The 15,810-nt window shown below is 36.0% G+C and overlaps 1 protein-coding gene across 1 annotated transcript in view; it reads left to right on the forward strand.

The window, feature by feature from the left end:
- Positions 1–15,810, forward strand: part of ARID2 (AT-rich interaction domain 2) — a 164,703-nt gene that overhangs the window by 144,771 nt on the left and 4,122 nt on the right. Inside the window, exons 17-18 of the mRNA XM_041735582.1 lie at positions 3,490–3,685; positions 3,773–3,864. Coding sequence (XP_041591516.1) covers positions 3,490–3,685; positions 3,773–3,864 — 288 coding nt within the window. The remainder of the gene's footprint in view (positions 1–3,489; positions 3,686–3,772; positions 3,865–15,810) is intronic.

A 15,810-nucleotide genomic window follows, 5' to 3' on the forward strand; every position in this document is an offset into this window, starting at 1 on the left:
GTGCACGAGTGTTCTCTTTTGCATACCTTCACCAATACTTGTCAGTTCCTTGTCTTTTCTTTTATATTAGCCATTCTGACAGGTGTGAGGTGATATATCTTACTGTGCTTTTCACTTGCGTTTCCCTGATGATGAGTGGTGTTGAGTACATCTTTTCATGTACCTGTTGACCATCTGTATGTCTTCTTTGGAAAAATATTCAGATCCTCTGCTGTTTTATAATTGGGTTATTTTTTGCTATTGGTTTGCATGAGTTCTTCATATATTTTGGATATTAATCCTGTATTAGATGCATGATCTGCAAATACTTTCTCCCATTCAGTAGGTTGCCTTTTCCTTTTGTTGATTGTTTCCTTTGTTGTTCAAAAGCTTTTAGTTTGATATAGTCCTACTTATTTTTGCTTTTGTTGCCTTTGCTTTCAATATCAAATCTAAGAAAATCATTGCCAAGACTGATATCAAAGAGCTTACCACTTATATTTTCTCCTAGGAGTCTTCTAGTTTCAGGTTTTACATTCAATATCTTTCATCCATTTTGAGTTAATTTTTATGTATGATGTAAGATGTTTAGTTTCATTCTTTTGCATTGTTCTGTCTAGTTCCCCCAAAACAATTTATTGAAGAGACACTCCTTTCCCTACCATGTATTCCTGTCTCCTCTCTTGTAAATTAATCAATCATAGAATGTGGGTTTATTTCTGGGCTCTCTACTGTTCCATTGATCTGTGTGTCCGTCTTTATGCTAATACCATACTGTTTTAATTGCTATGGCTCTATAATACAGTTTGAAATCAGGCAGCGTGATGTCTCCAGCTTTGTTGTTCTTTTTCAAGATTCTTTGGTTATTCACGGTCTTTTGCATTTCTGTATAAACTTTAAGATTGTTCTGTTTCTGCCAAAAATGCCATTCAAATTTTGATAGGGATTGTATTGAATCTGTAGATTGCTTTAGGCCGTTTGGACATTTTTATAATATTTTTCCAAGCCATGACAGCTTCACAATAAACTCTTGGTATGTGTCTATATAAATGAATATGAACGTATATGAATATGAATGTATGTATAATGATTTTGGCATTGTCTTTTATAGTTCAGTATTCAGTTACTCTTGATTAAAATTTATTTTAAAATTTCTGTCATATATACCACACATCAACATCTGGTTTATTTGTTTTTAACATCTGGTTTAAATACAGACCTACTTTTATGACATCCATAAAAAATCAAGTCCTAAGAGAGTTCTGCTGTAAACTTTAAAGATACTGATTATGAAAATATTTGAGTCACTAATTCATAATTGAAGCCTTTAATATACTCTTTGCTGTCTGGATACCAGTATTCTCTTTCATTGCCATATATTTTATTTTATTTTTTTTTTTTTTAAAGATTTTTTATTTATTTATTCTTGAGAGATAGAAGGAGAGACAGAGCCAGAGACACAGGCAGAGACAGAGCCAGAGACACAGGCAGAGGGAGAAGCAGGCTCCATGCACCGAGAGCCTGACGTGGGATTCGATCCCGGGTCTCCAGGACCGCGCCCTGGGCCAAAGGCAGGCGCCAAACCGCTGCGCCACCCAGGGATCCCCATTGCCATATATTTTAATTACTAAGAGAAAATAGTATCTGACTTTCTTTAGGTTGTGTCCTTGGCTACTTATCCACTCAGACCTTTGTACGTTGTTAAGCCCAGGTACCTGAGTGAGTAGGGTATGACATTAGAGAGGTGAGGACTGTGACTTCTTAAACATGGACAGACAAAATGTGAATTCAACTAAAAAGCCAGACTTGCCAAAATTTGTAGCATTCATATTGTTAGATCTAATATGCTAGAGTTTATTATGTGTACTGTGAAGTCTATAAATGCTTAAGCAGCTTCTAAAAGTATAAGAAAATATGGCATTTGTTTATAAAATAATTCTCTGTTGTGTTTTAAAAAGATCTTACTTGGGGCAGCTCCGGTGGCTCACCGGTTTGGCACTGCCTTCAGCCCAGGGTGGGATCCTGGAGACCCAGGATCAAGTCCCATGTCGGGCTCCCTGCATGGAGCCTGCTTCTCCTTCTGCCTGTGTCTCTGCCTGCTTCTCTCTCTCTCTCTCTCTCATTAATAAATAAATAAAATCTTAAAATTAAAAAAAGAATGACAGATAATTTGCTGAGAGTCTCATAAGCCATACTGATGAGTTTGGATTTTATCCTAAATGCAAGGGAAAGTCCTTTTTCTCCCAAATATATTTTTCTATAATTTTCACTGTATTTAATTTATATATATTATGTAGGATGTAAGTATATGTTGGAATAGGGCACCTGGGTAGCTCAGTTGGTCAAGCATTTGCCTTCAGCTCAGGTCATGATCCCAAGGTCCTGGGATCCAACCCCATGTTGGGCTCCCTGCTCTGCTGGGAGCCTGCTTCTCCTTTTCCCTCTGCCTTCTACTCCCTCTGCTTGTGCTCTCTGTAAAATAAATAAATAAAATCTTAAAGAAAAAAGAATATATTGGAATATATTTGGTTTTGCTTTTTGAAGAAAAGATATATGGAATATCAATTACAATCAATCAAAAATCTTTGTCACTTAGGTGTATCTATATATAGATATTCTTATCTGTAGACATATATATATATATAGACATGGATGTGAACTGGTTTACAATTTTAAGATAACTTTTACACTCAGAATTAGTATACTTATATTTAAAAGTGCCAGAAATAAACCCACATTACAGATATGAAACCTGAAGCAAGGAGAGACAAATTGAAATTTTCAAAGTCACACCAAAAGTTATGGTGTCAGAAATAGACTGTGTTTCCTCTGGTGTGTGTTATTGCTCTTTCCACCATTGCCTCACGAGAATGCAGGAGATATTGATGCAATTTTTCTCCTTGACCAAGGAAATCTAGTGTAGTTTCAATCTTCTATGTAAAATTTGTCTCTGCAGTCCTTCCATTCTGTATCTTTCAAAAAGGACAGAAGTATACTGAAAGGATTGATTGAAATGATCAAATAGTGGTGAAAAATAAGATGATTTAACAAAGTAGTAGTTTGAAATACAGTGTTCAGCATAATTTGTTGTTATTATCATATTAGGTTGTCTTTTTCTGGATGACCTATCCCTGTTTCAACATATTCTTAAGTAATATTGTTTTGCTGTTAGATACTGTTTAGCAAAAAATAACTTGCAACTCAGGTTGTAGACTATTTTCTTCATTGTTAAAAATCTTCATATGACATTCAAAGATGTGAAGGACACAACTCTGATACCATGTTGTATTGATTTTTATTCCATGTTTAAAGCACAGAAACTTTAAAGATGGACTACACTAGAACATCTGTTGTTTGCTTTAAAATTGTTAGATTGAAAAATAAAAAACTTGAAACTTCACCCTGATAATAAGAGCCCCTTTGCCTAGGCTGACACAAAGTAAACATAAATGCTGGGCCATGGGAACTTTTATTTATCCTATATCGAATTTCAAAGTAACTACCCTTTGGTTGGCAGGTTGGTCACTCTTGTCGATCTGTCTGTAGCATCATGTTAACAATCTCTCTCTCTCCCCAATTTAGGCAGCCTGCTGTAGGGGGCACAGGCTCAACTCCTAGAGCACAAAAGGCCATTGTGAATCATCCCAGTGCTGCCCTTATGGCTCTTAGGAGAGGATCAAGAAACCTAGTCTTTCGAGATTTTACAGTAAGCAAGCCTTGAAAGCCTTATCTGTAAAGATGTGAGCACTGTATGATTTAGATCTTTATTCTTTTCTTTTCCTTTCTTTTTAAGGATGAAAAAGAGGGACCAATAACTAAACACATCCGACTAACAGCTGCCTTAATATTAAAAAATATTGGTAAATATTCAGAATGTGGTCGCAGGTGAGTAATCTGTTTTCCATAGCCAGAGTGCATTTAGATTATGTTACATGTAAATTAATAAGATTAGATATCTGTGTTTTATTTACTGTTTTTCTCATCAATTTTTGTGAATAGGTCCAAAACCTTATGCTAAGGTTAGGCCATCATGATCTCTTAAAAGCCAAAAAAGTAAGGGTTGAAACAACTAAAAGGTGATCTTTTAATTTGTTGTTAGGTTGATTTTCTTGCTGACCATAGAATTTAAAGCAAAAAGTAGGTTTACTAAAGAGAAACCTTAGAAGTTTATTGGGGTGGGCAGGGCAGGGGTGGGGCGGGGAGATGAATTGGAAAATGATTATGTATCATTTGACTCATATGGAATTAGGATGGATTTTAGTTTGGTAATTGACATGTTAATGAAGCATCAAAGTCATAGATACTACTAAGATTCACTATAATGCTTTGAAGTTTAAAGTTTACTTTCTGGGGCTCCTGGGGTGGTTCAGTTGGTTAAATGCCTGATCCTCAGGGTCTTGATCTTCGAGTCTGGAGTTCCAAAAAACAAACAAATGTACTTTCTAATGGACTTAAGCAAGACAAACTCAGGATTTTATAGATCTGTAGAAATAGAAACAATCACTCTAATCCTTGAGAAAGCAAACATGGAAAGTTCTATTGATGACTTTTGGACTCTGTCTTCCTCAGAGCTTGTCTTTACTTTTCTAGTATTCCTTCTGCATCTTTAACTGACTCATTTTAGGGTCTTTTGTTGAAAAGTTGTCCTCTGAGATCTCCTGCCTTCTAGCTAGTGACTTTCTCTCTGAAATCTTCTCTTACATATTAGTAATCCCATCTTCCAGATGGATCCTGAATCTACCTTAGTTCTCCCCCACCTTCATTTTTACCTTGCCTTATTAGTTCTTTTACATTTCTTGCAATAACCTTCCAGCTGGATTTTCCCAACATAAATAGTGGTATCAATTACAAAAGGAAAAAAAATAATGAATTTGAGTATATCAGACTTAAGAGATGAATAAAACTTAAAACTGAAGTTCTAAAAATAGTATTTGCAATGCAAAAGTTACTATATTTAGTGTATCTGGTGTTCTCACAAGTGAATAAGAAAAATTATTAACATTCAAATAGAAAAGTAAGCAAAATTTTCAGAAAGGAAGAAATATGAAAGTTTAGTCACCATCTGAGGATACCAGCACGTTCCTCCTTCATTTGTAACATGGTTTCTTCCTACCTTTCTCACTGTATTTTCCTCTCCATCCTCCTTGTGCTTCATAGCCTGCACTTCAGTTTCAGTCCAGCTAAGCCACATAGATTCCTAATTAAGCTAGACTCTTTCAGGTTGCACTTTTGTACCTTGGTTCTAGCGTTCATACTATTTTCCCTGCCTACAATGCCCTTCTGCCTATGGTGCTGGCCTTTCTAGAAACCCTTCATGATTCACCTTAAATAGTAACTTTTGTGTGCTGCCTTCTATACCGTGTTCCCCTTCCTCATCAAGTTTGTTCCTCTATTACTTGTAACATTTATTATTTTTTTAATTTAAATTCAGGTTGGTTAACATACACTGTAGTATTGGCTTCAGTAGTAGAATTTAGTGATCATCACTTCTATACAACACCCAGTGCTCATCCCAGCAAGTACTATCCTTAATGCCCATCACCCATTTAGCCCATCCTCAACCACCCCCGCTCCCTCCATCAACCCTCAGTTTTTTTTTCTCTTTAGTTAGGAGTCTCTTATGGTTTGCTTCCCTCTCTATTTTTATCTTATTTTTCCTTCCCTTCCCCTACGTTCATCTGTTTTGTTTCTTAAATTCCACATATGAGAGAAATCATATGGTATTTGTCTTTCTCTGGCTGACCTATTTCATGTCACATAATACCTTCTAGTTCCATCCACATTGTTGCAAATGGCAGGATTTAATTCTTTGCTGGCTGAGTAATATTCCATTGTATATGTATATTACATCATCATTATCCATTCATCAGTCGATGGACATTTGGGCTCTTTCCATAATTTGGAAATTGGGGTGCATGTGCCCCTTTGAATCAGCATTTTGTATCCTTTGGATAAATACTTTAAAATGCAATTGCTAGGTTGTAGGGTAGTTTAAGAAACTTCCGTACTCTTCCACAGTGGCTGCACCAGTTTGCATCTCCACCAAAAGTGCAAATATTCCCCTTTTTCTACATACTCACCAATAGCTGTTGTTTCCTGAGTTACTAACTTTAGCCATTCAGACAGACGTGAGGTATATCTCATCGTGGTTTTAATTTTAATTTCTCTGACGCTGGGTGATGTTGAGCATTTTCTCATGTATCGTTAGCCATGTGTATATGTCTTCTTTGGAGAAGTGTCTATTCATGTCTTCTGCCCATTTCTTAAACAGATTATTTATTCTTTGAGTGTTGATTTTGATGAGTTCTCTATAGATTCCTGGATACTAACAATTTATCCAATATATCATTTGCAGACATCTTCTCCTCTTCTTTTGGTTGCCTTTTAGCTTTGTTGATTGTTTCCTTCTCTGTACAGAAGCCTTTTTTATCTTGATGAGGTCCCAATAGTTCATTTTTGTTTCCCTTGCCTCCAGAGATGCGCCTAGAAAGAAGTTGCTGCAGTCAAGGTCAAAGAGTTTGCTTCCTATTTTCTCCCCTAGGATTTTGATGGTTTCCTGTCTTATACTTAGGTTTGTCACCTATTTTGAATTTATTTTTATGTATAGTATAAGAAAGTGGTCGAGTTTCATTCTTCTACAAGTCGCTGTCCAGTTTTCCCAACACAATTTGTTGAAGAGATACAACATTTAATCTTACTGTTTTGTAAACAGTTTTTAGGGGTGCATGGGTGGCTAAGTTAAGTATCCAGCTCTTGGTTTTAGCTCAGGTCATGATGTCATGGTTCTACGGATCAAGCCCAGGTCTGCCTCTGTGCTCAGTGGGGAGTCTGCTTGGGATTCTCTTCCTCTGCCCCTCCCTCTTGTGCACACTCATGCATGCTCTCAAATAAATAAATAGTCTTTAAAATAGTTGTTATATGACTTTTTTTTATATGATTTTTTTCCAAGTAATCTTTGTAGCCTGAACACCTAGCACAGTACTTAATATGTGGTTGATAATCTCTACTTTCTATTCATCCTTAAGATTCAAGATTCACCACCCTAGATGCAGAGCTCTTTGAAAACAGGGATCAAATATTTTTGATTTTCATTTTTTGTGTCCTCAGTGCCTATCATGGTTTGGAATGTACTAGCAATTCAATAAGTATATGATTGATAGATGGAAGGAAAGAAGTCTCACCAATTCATTCTTTTCTAGAGTTTTGCTGGAATTTGTATAGATAATTGGAATTCTAAAAGTAATTTTAGAACTTTTTCTTAGCACTTTTTCCTCACATTCAAATTGCACATTCTTAGGCTTATAGCAGAGCCACTTTGGCTAGACTTAATATTACCCAGCCAAAAGTTTTCATTTTACTGTTTTTGTTTTGGTGTTGATTTTGTTACTTTATATTTAACTCTAAACCTTCCAAATGTCTTCTGGCACCTTCAGTTACTATGATCTTAGAAGAGCAGAATAAAAAAAAAAAAATGAAAACAACCCATTATTTTCTTACCATTCAACCTCCCGGTCCAGGTTAGACTACAGAACTTTATTCAAACATTTCTAGCAACGTGAAGTTTTACTTAGCAAGAATACTGACAGAATCTGGCAAAACCTATATATGTGAAGAAGAGAGTATAGGAAATCAGATAGCAGCAAAAGATAATTCTGTGTTGAGATTTCTCATCTCTGGTGGAATAAGTAACAGGGTATGATTCTTTTTAAGACTAAAGCCAACTCTATTTGCAATAAGAAAATTGCACATTGATAAGAAGATATATGGAAATTTACCTTTATTCTTGTAGTACAGCGTACTGAACAGTATGAAATGTCAGCATTTTTAAAATTTGAAATTCAGAATCTGATTGTTTGAATAATGTAAAATGTTTAAATCCAATTTATCTCCATTCTGATTAAGTTTGAGCTCTGGGGAATTCCAATATATTTCTCCTTCTTTTGATTTATATACCATTTGTCAATCTAATACATGGGTCTTATTTAAAAATCAAATGGCACTTTTCTATACACTAATAAGGAACAGTCTGAAAAATAAATTAAGAATTCCATTTACAGTATGTCAATCAAATAAAATACTTAGGAATCATATTAGCCAAGGAGATGGAAGACTTACACACTGAAAACTATAAAACATTGTTGAAAAAAATTAAAGCAGACATTAATAAATGGAAAGACATTTCTGTGTTCATGGATTGGAAGACTTAATATAGTTAAGATGTCAGTACTACCCAGAGCAATCTGCAGATTCAGTGAAATCCCTGTCAAAATTCCAATGACATTTTTTTGCAGAAATAGAAAAATCCATTCTAAAATTCCTATGGGATTTTTTTTTAAAGACTTTATTTATTTATGAGAGACACAGATTGAGAGAGAGGCAGAGACACAGACAGAGGGAGAAGAAGGCTCCATGCAGGCAGCCTGACGTGGGATTCAATCCTGGGTCTCCAGGATCACGCCCTGGGCTCAAGGCAGTGCTAAACTGCTGAGCCACCCAGGCTGCCCTCCTGTGGGTTTTCATGGAACCCTGAATAGCCAAAGCTATCTTGAAAAAGAACAAAGTTGGAGGATCCATACTGTCTGATTTCAAAATTTACAACAAAGCTATAGTAATCAAAACAGTGTAATACTGGCATAAAGACAGACATAATCAGTGCAATAGAACAGAGCCCAGACATAAGTCCTGGTATAGATGGTCAAATGATTTTCATTAAGGTGCCACTTCTCCATCCAATCAGAAGAAGGCAGATGGAGCTGGGAAAACTGGATATTCACATGCAGAAGAACAAAGTTGAACCCTTACCTACCACAAAAATTAACTCAAAATGGATCAAAGACCTAGAAATAAGAGCTAAAACTACAAAACATAGGGAGAAAGCTTCATGACATTAGATCTGGCAGTGATTTATCAGCTATGACACCAAAGACAGAGGCAACAAAATGAAAAATAAATTGAACTTCATCAAAATTAGAAACTTATGCACAGTGGACACTATCACCAGAACAAAAAGGCAACCTACAGATTTGGAGAAAATAATTGTAGTTTTATGTATCTGATAAAATGGTTGAGGTCTAGAATATATAATGAACTCCTAAAACTCAACAACAGAAATAGTCTGGTTTTAAAAATAGGCAAAGGACTTGAAAAGACATTTCTCCAAAGAAAATAAACAAATGGCCAATAAGAACATGGAAAGAGGGGCAGCCCGGGTGGCTCAGCGGTTTAGTACTGCCTTTAGCCCAGGGCCTGATCCTGGAGTCCCGGGATTGAGTCCCATGTCGGGCTCCCTCCATGGAGCCTGCTTCTCCCTCTGCCTGTGTCTCTGCCTCTCTCTCTCTCTCTCTCTCTCTCTCTCTCATGAATAAATAAATAAAGTCTTTAAGAAAAAAAAAAAAGAACATGGAAAGAGGGGCACCTGGGTGGTTGAGCATCTGCCTTTGGCTCAGGTTATGATCCTGGGTCCTGGGATCAAGTCCCACGTCTGGCTCCTTGGGGGGACTTTGCTTCTCTCACCCTCTGCCTGTGTCTCTGCTTCTCTCTCTGCATCTATCATGTATAAATAAGTAAACTCTCTAAAAAAGAAATGGGAATATGCTCAACATTACTATTATTAGAGAAGCACAAATCAAAACCACAGTGAAATGCTGCCTCATGCTTATTAGAGTGGTGATTATTTTTAAAAAACACGAGACAGAAAACAAGTGTTGACATAGATGTAAAAAAGTTAGAACCCTTGTGCATTGCTGGTGCCGTGGTGCAGCCACTATGGAAAACAATATTTCACTTTCTCTGAGAATTAAATATAGGATTGCTGTTTGGTCCAGCAATTCCATTTCTGGGTTTATACACAAAAGAAAGGGAATTCAACAGATAACTTATGCACCATTGTTCATAGCAGCATTATTTACAATAGCCAAAAGTTGGAAGTAACCTATGTCCATCAGTAGATGAATGAATAGCTAAAATGTGGTGTTTGTATATATATATAAAATAGCATCTTATTCAGCCTTAAAAAAAGAATGAAATTTTGAATACAGGCTACTACATGTAGCATGCAAAGGGAAATAAGCCAGTGGTACAAGGACAAATGTTGTATGATTCTACTTATTTGACGTACCTAAAATAATTAAATGTGTAAATACAAAAAGTAAAGCAATGATTGTTGGGGGAAGGAACACAAGGAACTTGCACAACTGTGTAAGTGTATGTAACGCCACTGTACTGACACTTAAAACTGCTTAAAAGAGGGGGATCCCTGGGTGGCTCAGCGGTTTAGCGTCTGCCTTTGGCCCAGGGCACGATCCTGGAGTCCTGGGATCGAGTCCTGCGTCGGGCTCCCGGCATAGAGCCTGCTTCTCCCTTCTCCTGTGTCTCTGCGTCTCTCTCTCTCTATGTCTATCATGAATAAATAATAAATAAATAAATAAATAAATAAATAAATAAATAAGTCTTTAAAAAAAAAACCTGCTTAAAAGAGGCCAGTGTGAAGATAGTGGGAATATAATATAATATAATATAATATATATAATATAAAGCTTATGACAGAATATACTAGTCCCCTACTTCATCCCTGCTACCAATCTTCAACAGGGAGCTTTCAACAATTTGAACCAATTTTTCTGGTATTTACCTCCATATTTCCAAATAATATGTTTATGTTACTATTTCTTATTTTACCTATTTTACACATTAGCTGTTGACACTCTTTCTAAAGAATGGAATACCCTTAACACCTTTCATCCCTCGGCTTTTGCTTTCCTCATAATATTGTTGCATCACAGTTTTTGGTTAAATCTTAAGTCGGATATTGTCAGATTGTTTGATGCTGAGCCAAGTGCTATTATTAAGGTTTTCTTTCTTTCTTTGTATTTCTGGGGTTAATGATTGCCTTTTTCGTTAGCTTTTATGGACCTAATGGTGATTTCTCCATATATTTCAGTATTTCTCAAGCCCATATATAAGCTATCTAGCTATTCAGCATCTCTCACTTTTACATTTTTCCCATACAGTCAAGACAGTTTGCTTTCTAAGCCTAGTATACAGCCATTCTTGGGAATTCCTTCAATATCAAATCCCTTTTTCTTTCTTTAAAAAAAAAAAAAAGATTTTATTTATTCATGAGAGATACAGAGAGAGAGGCAGACACAGGCAGAGGGAGAAGCAGGCTCCACGCAGGGAGCCTGACGTAGGACTCGATCCCAGGACTCCAGGATCATGCCCTGGGCCAAAGGCGGCACTAAACTGCTGAGCCACCCAGGCTGCCCCTCATATCCCTTTTTTCTTGAATCAGAATTATTTCCTTTACTTGATTGACTTGATTTACTCTTTCATCATAGTAAAGCATATCTTCTAATAATTTTGAAGTCCTACATATAGAAAATGTCTTTATTTTTATCCATGATAGTTTGGCTAGATATAGAATTCTAGATTGGAAAGTCCTTTAAAAAAAAAAAAAAAAAAGGCTGTGAGGGCATTGCTCTAATGTCTTCCAGCATGCAGCTTTGCTCTTGAGAAGTGTATAACATCCTGGCTCCCTTTCCTGTGTTTATGATCTATTTTTCCCCCTAGAAGTATTTTGGATCTTTTTCCCCCTTAATTTCTAAAATTCTGATATTTTATGATAAGTCTTGGTCTAGGTGTTTTGTTGTATTCCCTGAAGTGGGCATTTCATGTCAGTGGATCCTTTTAATCAGGAGATTGACATCCTTCAATAATGGGAATTATTCTTGAATGTCTCTTTTTATAATTCTCTGCCTACCATTGTCTATATTCCCCATTTCTTAAACTTGTTTTTTAGATGCTAGACTCTTACAGATTGATCCTCTAATTTTCTTTCCTCTCTTAGCTTTCATTTTTGTCTACATAATAAATTTCCTGGAAATTTCTTTGACTTTATCATCAAATCTATTGCATTTTTACTTAGGCTTTAATTTCTGAGAAATCTTTCTGAGTCCCACTTGTTGCTATTTTATAACACCCTGTTCATATGTTGAATACAATGCCTTCTCCTCTTTCTCTGGGGATTTTAGTGCTAGGATTTTGAAATTTTCTTCTGCTCCTTGTAAGTATGGTTGCTGTTTCCTCTAAATTCCTCAAATGAACATATATTAAGAATAAAATGCCAGCAAGCCAGTTAGAAGCTTTGAGTACATGATCTCCTCTTGTCACTGGTTATTGCCTTTTTTGGTGACCCCTAATGAATCAATTTGTTTTATTAGAAGTCCTTCAAATGTCAGTCTCTAGAGAGAGATTGTTTCTCCAAGAAAACAAAATCTCTGATTTTCTTGCCTTTGGAGGTAGGCAGTTTGAAGGACATCAATGTAAAATCCAGTGTTATAGAAACAGAATGGCAGAGAAGAACCAGGGAGATATCACTGTATTTTAGCACGTTACTTTCACCCAATCCTGTTTTTTGTCTGATTGATTCCTCACTCCCTAACTTTCACTGTGTATGTTTCTGTAGGTTCTAAGCCTTTCTGGTTTAGTTTCTTCAGAAAATTTCCTCTAACTCATTTTGGTACTATTTTGGGTGAGAAAGGAGAAAAACCTGCATTCAAACTGCTAATTGGGTCTTAAATTGTTTTCAGTGATGCTTACAAATTAATTTTCATTATCAAATTTATTAAAGTGACCTGGTATTTAGCTTTTGTTAAACATATAAAAAAAAAAACTTGAAATTTGAAGAATACCGTTTTATTTTATATTTTATCTAGTGAGTGCTTATTTTTCAAAACCCCCAAAAGTAAAATATATTAATTTATTTCAAAAATGGAATTGTCAGGCAGCCCGGGTGGCTCAATGGTTTAGCACTGCCTTTCAGCCCAGGGTGTGATCCTGGAGACCTGGGATCGAGTCCCGCATCTGGCTCCCTGCATGGAGCCTGCTTCTCCCTCTGCCTGTGTCTCTGCCTCTCTCTTCGTGTGTCTCTCATGAATAAATGAATAAAATCTTTAAAAAAAAATGGAATTGTTATGGGGTCCCTGTCTGGCCATTGGTAGAGTGGGCAACTCTTGATCACAGGGTTGTGGGTTTGAGCCCCATGTTGAGTCGAGAGATTATTTCTTAAAAATGTAAAATCTTGGAGTACCTGGGTGGCTCAGTAGTTGAGTGTCTGCCTTCAACTCAGGTCATGATCCCTGGGGTCCTGGGATTGAGTCCCGCATCAGGCTCCCTGGAGGGAGCTGCTTCTCCCTCTGACTATGTCTCTGCCTCTCTCTGTGTCTCTCATGAATAAATAAATCTTTTAAAAATGATAAAGTAAAATAAAAAAATTTTTAAAGTAAAATCTCTTTTAAAAAATTGTTACTTTCAAATCATCCTGGTGATTTAAATTTAGTTTTCTAGTTTTATCCATGTGACATAAAAATAAATACTTTTTAACGTGTGACTGTTTATCAGTTTGGAAAAATTAGTGTAATTTGTGAAATATTTGAAACTGAAAGATTTTTCTTTTTCAAAATGTTCGTTAATTATAGAGCAAAAATAATTTATACCACTGTAATTTTTTATTATTGAAATATAATTAACATACACTGTTTCAGGTATATAATATAAAGATTGAACAATTCTACTCTACAGTACTTCGCACACATCAATATAAGTATACTTTTAATCCCTGTAACTATTTCACCCATCCCCTTACCCACCTCCCTGCTGGCAGCCACCAGTTTGTTTTCTGTATTTAGCGTCTGTTTCTCTTTGCTCATTTGTTTTGTTTCTTAAGTTCTATGTCCGTGAAATCATATGGTATTTGTCTTTCTTCAACTTATTTCCTTAGCATTATATCCTCTAGGTCCATCCACAGTGTTGCAGATGGCAAGATTTCATTCTTTGTATGGCTAATATTCCATTGTGTGTGTATGTGTGTGTGTGTGTGTGTGTGCATGCTCACACTATATCTGTTATCCATCTATGAATGGACAATTGAGTTGCATCTATATCTTGGCTATTGGAAGTAAAGCTACAATAAACATAAGGATGCATGTATCTTTTCAAATTGTGTAAGTTATTTATAAATCAAGTTGTACAGGACTATTTATTTCCAGAAAAAAAATTGTAGAAATTTCATAGTTCATTTAAAAATTTGTTTAATAGGAATGCCTGGGTGGCTCAGTTTGTTAAGTGTCTGCCTTTGGCTCAGGTCATGATTTCAGGGTCCTGGGATCAATTGAGCCCCTCAAGAGGCTCTCTGCTCAGCAGAGAATCTGCTTCTCTCTCTCTCTCTCTCTCTTTCTCTCTCTCTCTTTTCTCCCTCTCTTCTTCTCCCTCTCTTCCTCTCCCTCCTTCCTTCCCTCCCTTTCTCCCCCTCTCCGCCTGTCCCTCCCCACCATTCGTTCTCTCTTTCAAATAAATAAAGTATTTTTTAAAAATCTAATAAATTTTTGAAGTAAATCTTACCTAAAGTATAAAAAACAGAAGTGTAAAGCTCAGTGAATTATCACAGAAAGAATCACCCACATAACCAACTATCCAACTTCAGAAACAGAGGAATACCAGTACCGCAGAGTCTTTGAATCCTCACCTGTCTTTATCCCATTTTCCTTAGTGAGACCACAGTCCCTGATGATACACCACAGAATTTTGCCTGATTTAGAATTTTATATAAGTAGGATCATATGGTGTACATTCTTTTGTATTCACTTTCGTATTCAGCATTGTGAGGTTCATTCATGTTACATGTAGCAATACACGGTTCTTATTGTAGTATAGAATTCTGTTCTAAGAATATACTCAAATTTGTTTTTTTCCATTCTACTTTTGGTAGGCATATTGGTTGTTTTCAGTTTGGAGCTATTACAAATAGTGCTGCTATGAACATTCTATACATGTTTTTGGCCATAAATATTTCTATTGAGCTTTTAAGAAGGGGTGGTGAGTCATAGTATATTACAACTTGAGTACATAATGCCAAACAATTCCAAAGAGATTTTATTAATTTGTGCTCCCTCCAGTGATGTATGAGAGTCATAGTTGCTCCCCATACTTGCCAACAATTGGTATTATAATTTTAATTTTTAGTATTAGCCATTTTGTGGGGTAAAGTATGGAAATTACATAAAAGCAAATATCAAAATAGCCAAAAAACATGAAAGATAGCTCTATAATCTTTAATCTCCTTTTTTTAAATAAGACTTATTTATGGGACGCCTGAGTAGCTCAGCGGTTGAGCGTCTGCCTTCAGCTCGGCGTGCTCCCGGGATCCAGGATCGAGTCCCATATCAGGCTCCTTGCAGGAAGCCTACTTCTCCCTCTGCCTGTGTCTCTGCCGTTCTCTTTCTCTCTCTCTTTTTTTACAGTTGTTTTACTTCTTCATTTGGCTTCCTATGATAAAAATGGTACAGTCTCCAGTGTTCAATTTTAGTTTTGAATTTCTGTGTCTTTTCCCTAATTTTTTTCCCTACAATGTTCATTCAAAATTTAGAAGTCTTTAGCTCCTTCCTCTTGTTTATAGTTCCTTTTACCCAGGGTTATTTTAATGAAGGCACTGCAGTTCTTGGGTAATCTCATACTGGTTGATTTTTTTTTTTCTGACATTTAATGAAGGAATTTTCACACATAAAGGTAAACTTGACATAATTTTGAACACCTATAATATACCAATCACCTAGCTTTTACCATTGACATTTTACTGTACTTTTCTTATCACATAACTATTCATCCTGTCATTTCTGGTTGATTTTCACCACTTTTCTCCTCACCACTCAGCATCACTCTGTTTTTGCTGGACAGTGCTCACTTTTGTCATTTTTTTTTGTATACATAGCCACATCAATATTGTAATTTTAGGGGTAGAAAATTTGTTTTTTAAGTTTATAAAAAAGAGGGCACCTG

Source organism: Vulpes lagopus, chromosome 21 (genome assembly GCF_018345385.1).
Source record: "Vulpes lagopus strain Blue_001 chromosome 21, ASM1834538v1, whole genome shotgun sequence".
Classification (NCBI taxonomy): Eukaryota; Metazoa; Chordata; class Mammalia; order Carnivora; family Canidae; genus Vulpes; species Vulpes lagopus.